Source organism: Brachycentrus maculatus, unplaced genomic scaffold, assembly GCF_059751285.1.
Source record: "Brachycentrus maculatus isolate JH-2025_06_01 unplaced genomic scaffold, ASM5975128v1 h1tg000102l, whole genome shotgun sequence".
NCBI classification, from domain to species: domain Eukaryota; kingdom Metazoa; phylum Arthropoda; class Insecta; order Trichoptera; family Brachycentridae; genus Brachycentrus; species Brachycentrus maculatus.
This window is the reverse complement of record NW_028280856.1, coordinates 1,732,733-1,752,904: the sequence shown is the minus strand read 5'-3', so window position 1 is coordinate 1,752,904 and position 20,172 is coordinate 1,732,733. Positions and strand designations below refer to the sequence as shown.

The window sequence follows — 20,172 nt, the reverse complement described above, 5'->3', positions numbered from 1 at the left end:
GTCGCTAAGTAAACCAAAGTTCATTTACCCCGTTATATTACGAATTACTTGTATTTAGAATCTAAGTTACTGTCAACTATTTAACCCTTCCCTCTCTACAATGTGTAAATAGTACAAATAACTTTATAAATCTTTTATATCTCTTTTAATCTAATGAATTTCGGGTTCACATAAGAGGTGTTTCTCCTTCATATATTTACGTTTTAATTGGAAAATTTATTTTCATAATGTTTGGCTCTTATCTGTTAAACATATTATACTTTGTTGGGTAATATATCGAAAATAAAATTAGGTTTTTGTTGGATTGAATTCTACATTTATTTATGTATATCTTAATACTAATAATTATGTCCTAAGAAGACGAAACGCGTCACGTATTAAAATATACATAAATAATTGTAGAATTCAATCCAACAAAAACCTTGTTTTATTTTGGATATATTACCCAAAAATTCAATATGGAATTCTACCAACTGTCTGCAGTTACAATAAATCTTTTACTTTATTGGGAATTATGGGTTTTGATTAGAGGTGTTTCTCCTTAATATTTTACGTTTTAATTGGAAAATTTATTTTCGTAATGTTTGGCACTTATATGTGAAACATCTTATACTTATCATTTATGTCGGCAATAAGTTTTAAATAGTATATGGTGATATTTGTATGTTAAATCATTATAGAGAACGAGATACACAATAAATCTAATCACTAACCTTTCTTCATACCACGAACTTCATTAATTTTTCCATGCATATCGCTCACTCCTTTTAACAACGTCATATATCAAAAATCATAAATTTTCAGTTGTGCATATTTTCGGGATCCCAAGAAAATGTACTATATCCCTGCAAAAGTGGCATATTTTTAACTTAATATTTACCCGCTATAGGGCAGAAAGTGTTGTTTTTGCATTTTGTAGAAAAGTTACTGTTTAATTTTTTTTTTATGTATATATATTTTTCAAATGGAAAAAAAAACATTCAGGTTTTACCTAAAAAGATCTGTTGCATTGTAAAAAGCTCAATAAATGGCTTGATATTTATTTTTAATATATTTTACTATATTTTTTAACAACGATCTCCTGAAAAATCAACAACGTCATATGTAAAAAAAGTTTTTTTTATATATGACGTTGTTGAAAGAAGTGAGTGATATGTCTTATACATTCTCGCGTTATCATTTTCTTTGCTCTCCTGCAGGAAGAGTGGTCTGCTGAGTGTCAAACCCCAACGATTGGGTTTTTGATTTATTAAATTTATTTATTTATTTCATGGCATACGACACATACGGTATTTTACAAACAATATGTTGAACTTATTTATTTTTTTACAAAAATGTTAATATTATTAGTTTATAACCACTCACCGAGATTTTTATGTCTACCGGTTTCGAGACGTACCCGTCTCTTCGTCAGGACAATCACTACCACAGCGTGCAAACAATACTACCTGTTACGGACGGATCGCACACCCCGTACGGCGGCCCTGAAAAAGAATTCCAGGCGCCTGGCGGCGAGCGAAACGGTCGCCCGTCGGAATGCGACCCGAAGAAGGGCCTCTATGGATTCTACCGATTTCTCATGTATTTACAGAATGTATTAGATGTAAGAAAGAATAAGACAATGTTAATATTAAATGCGCCTAGATGTTAAGTTGTATAAATAGATTACTGATAAAATAAACTTGTAAATTGTAATGTAATAACGAACTGTTGGAACGGCACCGGTACGGTATGAAAGTGTAGCCCGTCCGGTGCCCATTAGAGAGAGACAGAGATATGGCTGTCTCTCTCCCCCGGCCGCTGATTGGCTGTACTTTCCCACTGTCGGGCGGTACGCGATCACGGCCGGGTATATAGAGGGCGCATTTTTTGGTAATAAACCAGTTCTGGTGTGACTGTTGAAACCTGTGTTTCATTTCTCCGCTCCCGCTCCTTGGACTACTCGCCGCGCCGCCAGCCTGGACCGCTTCGCCTCATTATACCGATTCACGGACCAGTTTCGGAAAGCCCTTATCAGGGCTATTGAGGTTGACTTGTCGGTCCAGTGCCCGCTCTTCCGCTCATACATCCCTTCACCTCCGTCCGTATCCAGCTTACTCGGTAACTCGGTACGGCGGGGCCGTCTGGAACGTCACCCCTTACAACGGTGGCATAGTTGGGAGATTCCGAAGAAGGCCAGGCGTGTACATTTTTGAGAGTCATCGCACGTAACCCACGCCGGTTACATTTTGGTCCTTCGAGCCGGATCCTTCAACGCAGTCTCCAGCTACGATGCCTGCATCCCTGAGGTCGGGACGCAACGTCGCCATGGAGCCCGAAGAGCAGCGCCGTGAGGAGGATCGGGACTCTGTCAGTTCAGTCCGGACTGATACGAGTAGCGACTTGCGCCGCCAGATGGCGGAGCTAGCCGCCAGCAACGAGAGGCAGTTCCAGCAACTCCGTGAGCTGTTGTCGAAGTGCACAGCAGCTAACGTAAGCTCCCCAGGGGGGGAGGTTATCGCGGGTGTCGAACAATCCACCCACCTACGAACGCGGCAGGACGACGCCGCCAATCAGCCCAGAACGGGATTCAGGACATCGGCCGCAGCTCTACCGGTTCCGGTGTTGGATCCGGAACCTACGCGATTCGCTGGGGAATCGCGGGACGAACTGACCGGCCACAGAGGAGAAGCGCCCGGGGGACATGGCCCGGCGCCTACTGGCAACGCGGAGCCGAGGCGTATGGAAACCTCTGGCTTGCGTTGGCGCGCACCGGACGAACGCGATCGCTACCCGGTACGCGAATGGGTCGACGGAGCTCGACCGGACGAACGGCACCGCAGAGATGATGGAAGAGCAATCTACGCGGAGCCCTCACCCCGAGGCGGGGACTACTTTCGATGGTCGGGGCAGCCGCCGGAGTTGCCCAAGTTCAGCGGAGACCCGAGGGAATGGCGCCGCTTCAACGCGGCATATCTCCAATCTACTGAGAGATGGGGGATAGGGGACGCTGACAACATCGGAAGATTGGCGCGCGCACTGGAAGGGCGTGCGCGTCACATGGTAGCAGGCCTGCTACTGTATCCGCGCAACGTGTCGGAAATATTGCGGACGCTGGAGGACGCCTTCGGCAGCCCGACACTCATCATCGCGCAGATACTGGAAGACGCCCGGAGGATGCCGAGTCTCGCCGACCACCCCGCGGATGAAGCAGTCGTGGATTTTGCGGTTTCGATACGCAACGTCATCACCACCGTGGACGGGATGGACGCTTGCTATCTCGACAACCCGCAGCTGCTAGCGGAGATGGTTGCCAAGATGCCGACGCAACTCCGGTGGGATTGGTTCCGCGATCGCCGCCGCGAGACGAGGAGCAGTATCTACGATCTCGCCGCTTGGCTTGACGAGATCACCGCCGGCATCACGCGCCACGGAGGTCTGTTCAGAATGGTGGCGAGGAACAGAGACAAGGAGCGCGCGGGTCAGCGCGACAAGTGCGCCGAGCCCGCCCGCCGCGAGAACGCTCGACGCGTCGAGCCAAGGAGTCACGTGTTTGCGACGCGCGACACGACGAGTGACAAGGAATGCGTATTTTGTAAGGCCAGCGGGCATAACTTACGCCGATGCAAACGGTTCGAGAAGAAGACCGTGGACGACCGCTGGGAATTTGTGCGGCTGTCCAAACTGTGTTTCCAGTGTTTGGAATCAGGGCACAGGGTGCCCGAGTGTGAAGCAAGAAAGTGTGAAATCTGCCGGAGACACCACAATAGAATCCTGCACTACCGCACGGATGGTGCCGCGGAAGCCGTGAAAAGTGAGGAAGTTGTGGACAATGCGCAGGTGCTGTGGACAAATGACTGTGAGGTCCCGGTCACATTCAAAGTGCTGCCGGTTACTTTGAAGGGACCGCGGGGGACCGCAAAAGTGTTCGCCTTGTTGGACGAGGCTGCGTCTGTGACCCTCCTCGAGGAGGGTGTCGCCCGCGCGATAGGTGCTACGGGGATAGCAAGGAATCTGACGATAAAAGGTGCGACTGGACAAAGCAACACACACAGGTCGCAGCGTGTAACGGTGACCTTGATAAGTGATCACAACGGGGAATTCGAGATCGGGGCGAGGACCATCAAGGACTTGGACCTTGTACACAAAAGTGGCGCGCCCGCGCGGACTGGAGCTCGCGTCATCAGACCGCAGATGCTGATCGGCCTCGATAACGCGTCTCTCATGTTCCCGATCGACACTCCAGTGCTTCGGGAGGATGGTCAGCTGACCATAGTGACCACACTGGGGCCAGTAACGTACGGGGGTACCGTACACCCCAACTTCAATCTGCCAAACAACCGGGTCGAGCAAGGGTTGGACGAGCTATTGAAGAGAAACTTCGCCGTGGAGTCATTGGGCGTCTCCACCGCCGAAAGGAATCGCGCAACCGATAAGCGCGCATTGGAACTCTTGAAGAATACTACAAGACAGCTCCCGTCAGGCCAATGGGAGACCGGGCTATTATGGGCTCGGGACGGAGACGTACTGCCGTGCAATCGCCAGGCAGCCTTGAACAGGCTTCACTCTCTAGAAAGGAAGCTAGGACGTGACGCGGCATTGGCAGCGGCTTACAAGGCCAAGATAAGTGAATATATTGGAAAAGGATATGCTGTGAAGCTCGACCCCGCAGAAGAGAATGTGCACCACCCGAGGGAGTGGTATTTACCTCACTTCGCTGTGAGTAACCCGAACAAGCCGGGTAAGATAAGAGTGGTATTTGACGCTGCCGCCCAGCACCGGGGGACGTCATTGAATGACCACTTACTGACAGGACCAGACCTCCTGTCCTCGCTGTTGGGGAACCTCCTTCGATTCAGGGAAGGGGCCGTGGCGGTAGCCGCAGACATCAAGGAGATGTTTCTGCGAATTAGGATCAATGAAGCTGACCAGCCATCGCAAAGGTTCCTGTGGCGAACGAATAGCCGGGATGAACCCGAAACGTACATGTTGACATCGATGATGTTCGGCGCGAAATGCTCGCCCAGTAGTGCCCAGTTTGTCCGCGACAAGGTCGCCCAAACGTACGCACACGAATTTCCGGCCGCCGCGGCGGCCATACAAGGACGAATGTATATGGATGACTATTTGGATGCGACCGACAGCGAAGAAGCGGCCGCATCCCTCATACATGGCCTGAGGCAGGTGCTCCTAAGGGGAGGCTTTGAGCTCACGAGGTGGGCGTCTAATAAGCCAGGAGTCCTGAAAGGCATTGCGGAAAAGGAAAAGGCGGAAAATGCCATCAGAATAGGAGAAGCAAATACAACGGAAAGAGTCCTGGGTTTAATGTGGAACCCCAGGAGCGACACGTTTCTCTTCGAATATGGGACCGAGATGGCCTCGATCCCCGAGAACCCCACCAAGCGCCAAATGCTGAGCGCGACGATGAGTATTTTTGACCCGGTCGGCTTTATTACGTGCCTCACCGTGCGGTCAAAAATTATCCTACAGGCCGTCTGGCGATCAAAGACGGGCTGGGATGAGACGCTGTTGCCGGAGCACTCTGAGAGATGGTCAGAGTGGCGCCGGCTGATGGAGAACAACGAATGCAGAATACCAAGATGTGTGCTACAGTCTAAAGGGCGACTCGTGACGCTGCACATCTTCTGCGACGCATCTGAACAGGCTTGTTGTGCGATAGCCTACTTTGTGAACGCCGGCGACGCGGCGTTCGTGATGGCCAAATCGAAAGTGGCCCCCCTGAAGCCGCTCTCCATACCGCGCCTAGAGCTACAGGCGGCACTGATGGCGGCACGGATGGCTGCCACCATCAAAAGGGAGAGTCAGGCGAGGATAGTAAGAACGATCTACTGGACGGACTCCAGCACGGTGCTGTGTTGGATACGCAATGATCCTTTGAAATATGCAACGTTCGTGGCCAATCGATTGGGAGAGATCGATGAGTTGACCACGCGTGAAGAATGGAAATGGGTCCCCACAAAGGAAAACCCGGCGGACATTGGAACCCGCGACAAGGGGACCCCTGACCTCTCAAGAGACGGACTGTGGTTTGGGGGCCCGCGTTTCTTGAGGGAGGAAGAGACAGAATGGCCCACAGAGAAAGTTGGGCGAACGAGACCAAGCGCAGAAGCGCTCGAAGAAAAACCGGTTCGACAGTTTGTCGGACACACAAGGAACGAGGAGGCCCTCCCGCAGGTGGAGCGGTTCTCCTCCTGGACCCGGCTGGTGCGCACGACCGCCTGGGTACTACGATTCATCTCCAGATGCCGGCGGCACTCGGTCACAGGACAACCCGGAGGGGGGTTTGAGTTGCGCGCCGCGGAGATGCAGGACGCTGAAAACATGTGGATTAGGAGGTCACAAGAAAGCTCATTTCAAGACGAGCTGCAAATGCTGCGGGAGGGAAAGGGAAGCCCGCCCGGAAGCCGTCTGTACGCCGCGACGCCGTACTTGGACAGCAATGGAATAATACGAATGGGTACACGCCTTAAGGCCGCGTCCGAATTCGCGGCAGGCCTCACTGCCCCACCCGTCCTCGACGGAGCATGCCGATATGTGCGGCTATTGATTGAACATGTCCACAAGAAAGGTGGACATCCAGGAACAGAAAGAACTGTAGCAGACCTACGAACGAAGTATCATATCCTGCGGCTGAGGGACGCCGCTAAGAAAATATCACGGGAATGTCAGACATGTGAGACAGCTCGGAGCAGACCAAGGATCCCACTGATGGGACAGTTGCCCGCATCCCGGCTTGCGTACGGCGCACCGCCCTTTGCGCACTGCGGAGTAGATTTCTTCGGGCCGATAGCCGTGACTGTCGGCCGAAGACGGGAAAAACGTTATGGCGTTCTTTTTACGTGTATGGTTACACGCGCCATCCACCTAGAACTCGCGTCCTCACTGCAAGCGGACTCCACGATAATGGCAGTGAGGCGGATGATTTCCCGGAGAGGGTGCCCCATCGCCCTGTACTCCGACAACGGGACCAATTTCCACGGCGCCGACAAAGAGATGCGCGACGCCGTGACGGAACTACGGAAGGATGGAAAATTGTTGGCGGAGCTGACAATTCGGAACATAAGATGGGAATACATACCGCCATCTTCCCCACACATGGGTGGGGCATGGGAGAGGCTCGTTAGGTCGGTAAAACGAGCTCTCAAGGCGACTTTAAACGAACAGGCTCCGAAGGAGGAGACCCTGAAAACGATACTGGCCGAGGCAGAGTATTCAGTTAACAACCGTCCACTTACACAGGTGACTCTGCAGCCCGAGGAAGCTATACCCCTCACCCCGAACCACCTGCTCATCGGAACCGCTAATGCGCACCCCACGCTGGCGCATTACGACGAAGACGACGAAGGAGCCTGCCTTCGCAAACAGTGGCGGATCGCCCAGAGATCCGCGGATATGTTCTGGCGGCGCTGGCTGCGGGAATATCTCCCAACGTTGGCCCAACGGAAGAAATGGCGCGATCCCGCGCCTCCGATCCAGAAGGACGACATGGTCGTAATTGTCGACCCGAACCTGCCGAGGAACTGTTGGCCGCGGGGAATAGTGACCCGAGCCGACCAAGCAGCAGACGGCCAAGTACGAGTCGTGGAGGTAAAGACCCCTAGGGGGGTCTACACCAGGCCGGCCGCAAAGATCGCGGTAATAAGAAGAGAAGGCGCGCGACCCGTCCCCGAGAATTCAGGTGCAGACTAGCTGCACGGGGGGAGTGTTACGGACGGATCGCACACCCCGTACGGCGGCCCTGAAAAAGAATTCCAGGCGCCTGGCGGCGAGCGAAACGGTCGCCCGTCGGAATGCGACCCGAAGAAGGGCCTCTATGGATTCTACCGATTTCTCATGTATTTACAGAATGTATTAGATGTAAGAAAGAATAAGACAATGTTAATATTAAATGCGCCTAGATGTTAAGTTGTATAAATAGATTACTGATAAAATAAACTTGTAAATTGTAATGTAATAACGAACTGTTGGAACGGCACCGGTACGGTATGAAAGTGTAGCCCGTCCGGTGCCCATTAGAGAGAGACAGAGATATGGCTGTCTCTCTCCCCCGGCCGCTGATTGGCTGTACTTTCCCACTGTCGGGCGGTACGCGATCACGGCCGGGTATATAGAGGGCGCATTTTTTGGTAATAAACCAGTTCTGGTGTGACTGTTGAAACCTGTGTTTCATTTCTCCGCTCCCGCTCCTTGGACTACTCGCCGCGCCGCCAGCCTGGACCGCTTCGCCTCATTATACCGATTCACGGACCAGTTTCGGAAAGCCCTTATCAGGGCTATTGAGGTTGACTTGTCGGTCCAGTGCCCGCTCTTCCGCTCATACATCCATTCACCTCCGTCCGTATCCAGCTTACTCGGTAACTCGGTACGGCGGGGCCGTCTGGAACGTCACCCCTTACAACGGTGGCATAGTTGGGAGATTCCGAAGAAGGCCAGGCGTGTACATTTTTGAGAGTCATCGCACGTAACCCACGCCGGTTACACTACCCTTCACTACCATATCACTATTTATGCACTTAAAACTAAACAAAATGCTTTAACTTAATGTTTGTAACATGGGATCGTAACGCATGTTTGTCCTGAAACCTTTAGTGCATGTTGGTCGTCGGGTCTACCAAAAAATCGCATGTGTTAAACATTTTGTGTTGTTTTAAGTGTGTAAATAGTGCTATGGTAGTGAAGGGTAGTATTGTTTGTATGCTATGGTATTGATTGTCCCGACGAAGAGACGGGTACGTCTCGAAACCGGTAGACATAAAAATCTCAGTGTATGGTTTTATACTAATATTATTAACATTTTTATAAAAAAATAAATAAGTAAAAATGAATAACCACAAAGTAAATGCTTTACATATTAATAAAATTGAGAATAATATTATATATTAAAAATAATAATTTGAAAAATTGTGATAAAATTACCACACATCTCTTTCCCAAGGACCCAAAGTCCCAGATTCGTTCCTAACTCCACTCTCCTTCGGTATATGGAAACATAAGAATTACAATTCCATATCGAATTATAAATTAATATCACATTCAATATTTCAATATTCAATTTAAGTTAAAGCAATTGACAAGTTACAAAAGAGACTTATTTTTTACCAAACGAACATTTTTATTTTTATTCATATAGTCCGTGTATGTGATTGAGAAATCAAATAGTCATTAATACCCTTGATTTTATCACCAAGCAATATTATTTCTATTCCCGCGTTTGAAATGGGAATCATGTTGTGACAAAATGAATTCCGTTCCCTTGAAGTAAACGTTAAAATGTCACATCAATCATAATACCCATATTATAAATTTCATTTAGAAAAACAATTTTTTAAAGAAATCGGTGAAAGACGTGTTTTTTCCAATGTTTACCAACAAAAAATACGTATTTTTCACAAATATATTCAAATTAATTTAGTCTTCAGAAAATATCTTAAAGACCTCGTTACTCCAACTTTTTGTAACTAAGTTCTGACCTACATTTTCAAGCGTAACTAAGAATGTCCCTTTTTTAAACATCAAGGACATAACGTAAAAGCATCTTTGCAAGCTTGACAGTTTTATTTTCGACAATCCAATTTAAAGGAGAAAGCAATATCGAAGAATTTAAACGTGATCGTCCTAAATATTTTCATTTCAACTAATTGGACCAGAGAACTATAAAATGAGTCAACTTATTGATATCTCTTACAGTTATTTCGAGAAGAAAATGTACTTATTTCAAGTATGTGCAATAAATTAATTATTTTATTGCAATAGCGATAACTTTAGATAAACGTTAAAAAAATCAAATTAAAACCTTTCTCCGAAAGCTAAACTGGCAGTTCTCAACGGAGTCCTGATTTCATCCCTAATGTATGGAATTAAAGCGTGAAGTTGGCAAAAAATAATGAATGTAGACTGAATGCAGTCGAAATGCGATCCATCAGTCGGATGTGGAGCAAAACGATGTACGATAGATGTTCGAATGGTCTAATAAGGAAAAAATGCAAGGCTGAGATAAGCACTATCGATAAAATTAAGAAAGGTGTGTTGAGATAGTTTGGACACATGTAACGAATGAGTGAGGAAAGAACGGTAAAAAAAAATAAGAAGCGAATGTATGTAGTTGGACTGGAAGGGATCAGAGGAATACCGTGAATTACTTGGCATGATTACATATGTCAATACTCGAAAGAGGTCAGGCCATTACTCGAAAAAATCGGCGAGTACCTAAGTATTTTTCCACCTCGGTTCGATTTCCAGTGGGTGTGAAAAATTTTTTGTGACTTTTCACTATAATATTTATTGAATATTATCCTGGACTGGTCCCTGAAGCGCAGGGCTGATCACTTTTTTCCTTCACTTGTTAACTATCAAAATAACAGATCTTGCATTCATATAAGTAACGATAAAGATAACACCGCGTCAATATGATGCAGTGTCCTATGCACCATTGGGTGCCGATAAGGATTAGAAGAAGAAGGAGAAGATGTTTGAGAAGGCTCATGAATATGGAAAGGGCGAACTTCGATTGCAAAAATATATTGGTATTGCATTATATTCTCTCTACCTGCCCTTTCGGGAAAGGGATTTAATGGTTAGCTAGTTCATTTCTTGCTACAGAGACGTTGAATATTAACATTTTTTGTTAAGATCTTGACGCCTACATATAAATATTAATAAAAAAGATCATTTCCCTTATTTCAGCACAATTTTGTTATCTAAATTTAATTTTCATTTACGGCTTCAGTGTCGGTTTTCATATTTCATTCTGGCAATAATTAAGTCTTGTCACTGGATGTTAGTCTAAGAATAGTATATAGCTTAAACCCATACATAAATTCGCTTGTCTGGACTATTCGCCCACTTGTTTCATAAGTCACGTTTGTCAAAGCTCTTCAAATTTACGTTTTAACATCTCAACGTAGATGAAGAAGAATACGGAAGTCTAAGTATTTACTGGGCGTATGAACTGTCATAGATTAGTACATAATCACATTACATATAAGTAATATTCACGGTGAATGTAACATGTACACATGTAAAATCACTTCACCAGCCTATGTAAAAAACCTTGTAAAACTTAGATATCCATATTTTATCTAAAATCATTAATTGATTCGGCAGTCACTTTGTAGTAATATCTATCAATTCTTAATTTTAGTTTTACTTTTTAAATACCACTATTTACTGAAATCTATTGTGACAAATGTTTCGAGGCATTCCGCTTCCTCCGGTATTTGAAAATGATGCCGAATGCATCGAAACACGTATCGCAATATTTGATTTTAAAAATTTTGATCTTAAGAAATAATGGCATTTACCAAAATGACTTCAATTAAAATCCCATATTATTCTTCATCAATGTTGAGAAGTGAAAATGTATTCGAATTCGTACCTTCGAAATGAAATAATGAACGCTTTCCTCATTCCAACATAGATGGTAGTGGCAAACTCACCTGTACTTTATATGTGTTGAGATTGATCAATATAACTAGGATGTTTAAAAAACAAAGAGTAGTGTGGTTGTCAATCATGGGTAGAATTAATGTATGTTACAAGAGCGTAACGTAATCATTTAGCCAATCTTTGACAGATCGTAAGTCTTGTAAATGCTCAGACTTCCATATTCTTCTTCATCTACAGATGTCAAAAAAATGTAAACGAGAAGTTATAAACTGTAATTTCGACATTAAACTTTATAACATAAGATGTGCATTGTACAATCTAGTTAGGAACAAATATATCGTTCCTTGAAAATTGATATATGTTTATCTGTTTCAACTCTCTGAATAAGATCAAAAGGTTTTTTTTAAAAATCGCCAATCGCTTTATACAAATTACTACTTGAAATTACAGATATTTTACAGATCAAGGTCAAAAAACACAGATTTTGATAAAAATCTTGTAAAATAAAGTTGTTGACAATTATTTATGATACAAGTTTAGTATTACTTTTTCAGACTCATGTTGATGGTAGACATACTTCAAAATGGTAGCTACCGCAAAAGGGTTGAAGTCATGATAATCTGGATTAAGGCTACATATGAAGCCCCCAAGGATTTTGAAAAATTGCTTTATTTTATTAATGTTTTTCAGAGATTTTTATTTTAGTTAAAAGACATTTGTCATGCTTTTGAAATAAATAAGAAAAAATATTTACAGTGTTATTTATCTAATTTCATATTTATATAAAAGTAACTAACTACTACGTCACTTCTCCTCAGGGGTAGGCAGTGCAATATATATATATATATATATATATATATATATATATATATATATATATATATATATATATATATATATATATATATATATATATATATGTATATATATTTATATATATATATATATATATTTATATATATATATATATATATGTTTATATATATTTATATATATATATATATATATATATATTTATATATATATTTATATATATATATATATATATATATATATATATATATATATATATATATATATATATATATATATATGTATATAAATATATATATATATATATATATATATATATATATATATATATATATATATATATATATATATATATATATATATATATGTGTATATTTATATATATATATTTATATATATATATATATGTATATTTATATATATATATATATATATATATATATATATATATAAATATATATATATATATATATATATATATATATATATATATATATATATATTTATATATATATATATATATATATATATATATATATATATATATATATATATATATATATATATATATATATATATATATATATATATATATATATATATATATATATATATATATATATATATATATATATATATATATATATATATATATATATATATATATATATATATATGACAGTTGGTGAAGGGGTCGAGAGAGATATGATATAATTCATTAATTTATGAGTACTCGTTCTGACCTCCTCTTCATCCTTACAACAAAATTAAATTTAAACTAACTTCTAACTTAAAATAACGCAAACAAAACCTTTGTTTGTTGTCTTATTTGTTCCAATTAAATATTTGAATGTAAGAAAGGCTCTAAGTTCACCAACCCTTAATATTAATTATCTCACCCCCTTAGCTCTCAAAAACAGTGAATTCATAAAACAAAAAGATGGTAATACATAATTAGTTGAGAAAAAAAAAAAATAAGTTAATTTTCATAAAGAAACTCCAAACAGAGAGGCGACTTTTCTTCCTTAATAGATAATTAACTTACCTACCTATTATTTTTTACATCCAGTGTCAAGAGACCTTGTTAAGTATTCATTATTCATTGCTAATTTTCCTTTTTAATTTTTATTTCAAGTCGCTTACAATGCAAATTTATGTATACTATTTATGTATAATTTTAAGGAAATATAAAATGACTTTTTTTACCGTTTGATATCTCAATATGAAGAATATGCTTTTAGGATTTCTCAATATGTATCATGCATACGTCTTAATAAAATGGTCTTTTCTAAATAATAATAATAATAATAAAACCCTTATCCGCACCCCAATGGTGCATAGGGCACTGCTTCATATGAACACAGTGTTATCTTGATCGTTTACACACGAAGGAAAGGTGATCAGCCCTCCGCTTCAGGTACCAGTCCAGGGTAATATTGAATAAATATTACAGTGAAAAAATCACTTATATTTATTTGACCCCCCTGGGAATCGAACCCGGGACCTCCAGAACGGTAGCCGAGCGTGCTGACCATTACACTACAGAGGCGGAACACTCTTCTAAATAATAAATAAAAATTTCGACCTGTTTTTTTTTTAATCAAAATATATTATTGAATAAGAAAAGTGTGTCCTACACGATGACGACTAAAATTGGTATCGGTATAGTGCACAAGCAGTTTTTTATGGCCATAACTACATATCGGGACACAGCACTCAAGAGACATAAAATGACGCGTTGCATCAAAGGGTTTAAATGTTACGGCCTACCTGGATCAGCCTTACATATGCCTCTTCGCACATTCAGGTTTAAACATATTACAAATATATGCTTTGTATTTTCATTATTTTCTGTTTAAACAAACTTTGCTTAGGCAAAACGTGGCGTGGTGCAACAATTTTTTTATTAATGAAATAACCACTCTTTATTTTTTTCCACATATATTTTATTTGACAAGTGATCGAGTCTCATCATAACCAATATCATCAGACTCATGTGAGGCTAAACAAAATTCTATGTTATGTACACAACAAGACTCAAGATTTCATATCATTTTCAAAAATCATGATTTTAAATAATTTTTTCTCACGAAATTAATTTAAATTTAATGAGTTTAAGTATTCTGTTATAATAATTTATACATTTTGACTATAGCAAACGTTTTAAATATGAATTGAAATAATTTAATTTTCTAAATGAATTTTGTTTGTAAGTTCAAATAAAATATGAGTGAATCTAGAAACGTTGTTTGACGACACGTTCTACTGCAATATATGTTTATGTGGAAAAAACTATAAAGTTTTTATTTTATTATATTTCATGCAGTTCCACCAAGAAATATCAGAACAAAACTTAAATACAACTAATATATCGCTCACTCCTTTCAAGAACGTCATAAATAAAAAAAAAAAGATTTTTCAGGAGATCGTTTTTTAAGTTTAAAAATATAACACAATGTATTAAAGATAAATATCAAGCCATTTATTGAACTTTTTATTGTGCTACAGATCTTTTAAGGTAAAACCTGAAGGTTTTTTCTTCATTTGAAAAATATTTAGTTTATTTAAAAAAATAATTAAACAATACCTTTTCTTCAAAATGCAAAAACAACACTTTCTGCCGTGTGGCGGGTAAATATTAAGTTTAAAATATGCCTCCATTGCTGGGATATAGTTCATTTCCTGGGCATTTCGAAAACGCGCGCGACTGAAAATTGACGATTTTTGATTTATGACGTTCTTGAAAGTAGTGAGCGATATATAATATTCATAACATTCATACAATTTATAAAATTATTTCTATAAAATGGAATTACGCTGGTCACGTAGCGAGGCTTCCAGGTGGAATGTGGATTAAACAGTCCTGCGATGGTGACCACCTTTTGGAGTATGGAACAAAAGAACGTCCAAAGATATGTTGGGCTGACGACCTTAACCCTAGAATACTATAACAACGTAAAAATTACGAGGGAAAAATGACGATTCCTGGAACAAACAATATTTGCCTTGTTATTGCCACCTGTTAACAGTACCTTTCTAATGCATATTTATTTATTTTTTCTTCATTTTCACGTGTACTTTAAAACCCAAAAAAATGTTACTACAGCTTAATCACCCTATAGGAAGATGTTATATTTTTTTACAAATGGCGTGGTTCGTCAATCATATTTAAAATTTGTAAACTAAACAGCTGCAGTTTACAAACAAATTGATCATCGGGCACAAATATACATTAACACTGGCGGCAGCCACTTGACGGATATCATCTTTTCCGCTTAACAGAAAAAAGGAGGTATTCAAATTCAAATAAAGATTTTCAATACCTTTTTTTTTAATAAAAAAAATATTAATAACAAATTGGATGATTTTATTTTTCGATTCCTTTTTTTGTATATTGCAGCTATTTCGTTTACGAAAATTAAATATGATTGACGTATAACGTCATTTGCAAAAATTATAACATCTTTCGATTGGGTGATTTATTTTACGCTACCCTGTATTATTATTAAAATAACGTTTTTGATAATCTTATTATATATTCCCGTTGTATTTTTTTGTCGTATTTTTACGAATGTTCAGTTACAACGTCACTCGTTTAGTTTAGTAATCTTGGGTTAAAAGGAATGCCGGATTAGGTTGGATTCAAACCCCCCAAGATGGGATCACCGATAGAGTTTGAGGAAGACCTATTTGACTTTGGACCCAAATTTGGGTGCATCCTAAAGTATATGAAGGATGGTATCAAAGTGTGTATTTTATCTTATCATATACCTTTGTTTAAAATATATACATATACACATACACTTTATTTAAATGTACTTAATACATTAAAATTCACTTTCCAAGTGATTGTATCCGCAAAACTAGAGAAGTATGTAGTCGATGGATTGGCTTTATTTTTTTACAAATGCGGCCTTAACTTGCAGTACATAATGGAGTCCTGGTTCCAGCCTTTATGTATGAAAGTGAAGCGTGGAGTTGGGAATAGATGTATAAAAATAGACCGAATGCAATCGAAAAACGATATGCGGCAGTATTATGAATGATAGATTTTCAAATAATAAAAAATGATAAGGACATGTGGAACAAGTGAGTGAAGAAAAGAAGGAAACATTCTAGGGGAAAACCAAGGAATTATGGGTGAAGCAGAAAGATAACATGATTCGAAAGCATGGCCTAGGTGATGTTGTCCAGGACAGAAGGACCTATAACCTGAAGAGCTGACCCCAGCAGTCTACTAGGACAATAACCTGGGATGTAGCCAGGAAGAAGAAGAAGAACAAGTGAGTGAAGAAAGAACAGAAAAATCAATTTTTGAGGCGAATCTAGTTCGAAATAAGAGCAGAGAAAGACCGAAAAACACGTGGTCAGACCACGAATCGGAATAATAAGCGGGAACTCATGAGGAGATGCATGAATGTAGAAGAGGCTAATATTATTGGCAAAGATATGTAGGCGTTCTATTCTCTTTGCCTACCCCGAAGTGTCGTGAATAATAATAGTTTTGCTTGTTATATTGACTACGAATATTAATTGATACTCACATTAACGTATCAGCCTTTTCGAATATTGTTTAGTTCACAAAAATAACAGTATTTTTCACTAAAGTATGTAAAAAATATAACACTACATTTGGCACTGATTCTCTAAAGATCAAAGTTTATAATACATTTTTTAACATTATTCGCACATCATCAACTTTATCCAAGTATTAAGTTTAACCAACAGGTCACATCACAAAAGAAACGAAATAGTTTTTTACATACGTCTGTTTGCATATGATAATATTGAAAACTACTTTGTATTGAGGTCAAATAACTTTATTTATGTCAATTTTTTGAGTGATTTCCTTAATTTTTCAACCATGTAATAGATACGTATTAGATTTTTATACCGTGAGTATGTAATCATGTGACAATTCGAGCGAAATAGTGTATAATGAATCGATATTATTGTTGTGTTTGTTTAGCAAATAATAATTTATACTAAAAAACAGCTTAATGTAACGGGTTTTACGAAATCATAAGTTAAGAATTGGGTTTTTATACCAAATAAGCAAAGTAGGTGACATTAAAAATACAATTTTTAGACATGATAAACCTAGTTAAAGCGAAAAACATTTTGGACGTGTATTATAATAAAATATTGTTTTTTTTTTAAATTAGATATCATGAATATTTTTAATTGATTTATTTACTTTGTAGCCGACGTAAAGAAGACACTAGATTAGAAATAGAATTTAATTAGCTTAGGGACCTCGGTATGTGTTAGCAATGTACTGCCCCCTCAATAAAGACTGAAATGTGTCGCTTTCGGGGGTGGTCTTTGCCCATACCGAGGAGAAATTAGCTCTAGGCTAGATTAAGCTATTTTTAAGACATTATTATAGACTGAATAAATTGTAAAGTGTATACCGCTCTGTGGTGCGCGCTCGACTGCGCCGAAGTAGCGGAGTGGGGATGTCCTTATACGTGCTAGAGGGAGACGGTACGCGAATGCCCTCGCTCCCTCTACGCCGTGATTGGCGGACATACCCCCCTCCGCGATTGGTCAGGCACGGCCGGGCGGCGCTACGGCGAGGCACCCAGAGCGGGTATATATAGGGCTACATTCAGCTTAATAAATCAGATTTCGACCGACTACCGCTGCGTTTTCTTCTCTCCGCCCCGCTTCTTCCCGACTTCGCTGCCCGCCCGGACTCATCGCCCCTCAGGAACATTCGACCGCCGCTACCCCCTGGACTTGGACTCGGATTTACTTTGGAGCTGACTGCACCCGGACTGGACGACGACGGAGCCGCCGCGACGACCCGACGGAGCGACACCGGACTTACGACCCGGTTGCCTGCTGCGTGCAGGTTGCGACTGCCGGTGCTACATACCGCCTTCGCCGGCTATCGCAAGGGATCTCTGGGCTTTCGGTGGATCTCTACGCGGGTAGATTCACCGTCGAGCGCGGCCGCGGACTGAGACTTGCCCGGCCGCTCTGCGCTGACGCCAGCACCTGCGGCATCTACAGTACTTTGTGCTGCGGCGCGATTGCCTAGTCGCCGCGTCGCGTACAAGTTGGTCCTTCGAGCCCGATTTTCACCGCAGAGCGCCTAGAGATGACTTCGAGAACCCCATCGCTTCGCTCAGGGAGAGGAGGCACACCACCCAGAGAAGAACCGCCAATGGAAGGAGACTCTGTCGAATCGGATTTGTCAGAGGACACCGTCCAAAGGCTAAGAACGCAAGTTCGAAATCTCCGCGCTACACTACGAGACGTCGAGAGCAGCCGCGGACGCGCGGACGCGAATCCCGAGCCCGCGGCGCGTACAACAGACATGGACAACATCATGACAGTATTATCGAGGATGGCGGTACTATTAGAGGCTTCGCAAGGAAGGAGCCCGGCTTCAGTCCCAGAAGACGTCAGCAGGGTCGGCGCTTTGATCGCGCGCCAGTCCACTGCCAAGGATTTACCCGTCTTCGCCGGAGAGCCGCAGGAATGGGCCACGTTCAAATCGCAGTACACTCAGTCGACGGAGATGTGCTGCCTTTCGGATCCGGAGAACCTCCTGCGTCTACAACGCGCATTGAAGGGACGAGCTAGAGAATCGGTATCATCATTACTCGTGGACCCGAGCCAAGTAGGCGTCATAATGAAGACGTTAGAACTTCACTACGGTCAGCCAGACATCGTTGTGTCATCACTATTGGAAAAGGTGAGAAGACTCCGCTGCATACAGAACGACGGATCGACGCAGGCATTAGTGGACCTATCGAGTGCAGTTCGGAACGCGATAGCGACCTTGGAAAGCTTCGGCGGGGACTACATGTCGACGCCTCAGCTGCTAAGCGAGCTAGTGAGCAAGTTGCCGCTGTGTATGAAGTTTCTATGGTGGTATAGCAGAAGGGGAGACCCCACAAGGCCCACCGCGAAGGATTTCGCGCTGTTTTTGGAAGACATGACGGAATCGGCAATGATAGGCGGCGGTATAGAGCCGCACGTATATAGCGGAAAGGACAGACAGCGCGAGAAGCCTCACAAGCGGGAGCAGGTGCATACAGTGATTTCTGTGGAGAAAAATGTGAATAGTGTCGTGTCATGTGTTTTGTGCGGACAGAGCCACTGGTTGCAATCTTGCCAGGAGTATCTAGAGTGTAGTGTCACAGAGAGATGGAACATAGTGCGACGGAAAAATCTGTGCTACGCGTGTCTAGCGAATACTCACCGGTATGTGAGTTGCAAAAATACGAGGAAGTGCGGCGTCGATGGGTGCCGCCGAACGCACCACAAAACACTTCATACGAGGGATCGAGCCGAAGTGCGCGAAGCTCGATCCGACCCAGACATAAAAGCGCCAGATAGCAGCGCCCGCCGGGATTCGCCCGCTGCTGCCGGCACCGGGGGCGCTAGACCACTCGCGGACGAGAGACAAGCCGCGAGTACGAGCGAAAGGAACATCGACTCCGGACACAGTTCCCGAGTCTACAACTTGGTTACGAGCACGCACGCTCGTGAGGAGCCAGTGCTCCTGAAGGTGATCCCCGTCACCCTAAGCGGTCCGCGCGGAGAAGCGGACGTCTATGCATTGCTCGACGAGGGATCAACCATAACACTGCTGGACTCGAAGATTGCCAACGACATTGCGGAACCAGGGGGTGCCCGAGGATTGAGGATTCACGGTGCTGGCGGGATGTGCGTTACCGATGCAACTTCGAGGAAGGTGACACTGGAGGTGCGCGGGACTGCGAAGGGACAATTCTCGCTCCGTGCAAACACGATTCGGAAGCTGCATCTACCGCCACAACCGGTGGCTAGTATAGATGGTAGGGTGCAGCATGTGCGCCCGCAATTACTGATCGGCCAGGACAACGCCTCACTTATTCAAGAGAGGCGCGTAATTGCGGGAACTACATCGCCTCCGAGACGGCCCTGGGAACGGTCGTTCATGGGGGGCGATTCCGCCAGACTTGCGTCAATACACTG

At 42.4% G+C, this 20,172-nt stretch overlaps 1 protein-coding gene across 1 annotated transcript; it reads left to right on the top strand.

Moving 5' to 3' along the window:
- Positions 1-2,271: 2,271 nt before the first annotated feature.
- LOC148310287 (uncharacterized) lies at positions 2,272-7,689 on the top strand. The gene is made up of 2 exons (XM_088258717.1): positions 2,272-2,472; positions 3,580-7,689. The coding sequence occupies exons 1-2, from the start codon at positions 2,272-2,274 to the stop codon at positions 7,687-7,689; spliced, it is 4,311 nt and encodes a 1,436-aa protein (XP_088114843.1).
- The last annotated feature ends 12,483 nt before the right edge of the window (positions 7,690-20,172 follow it).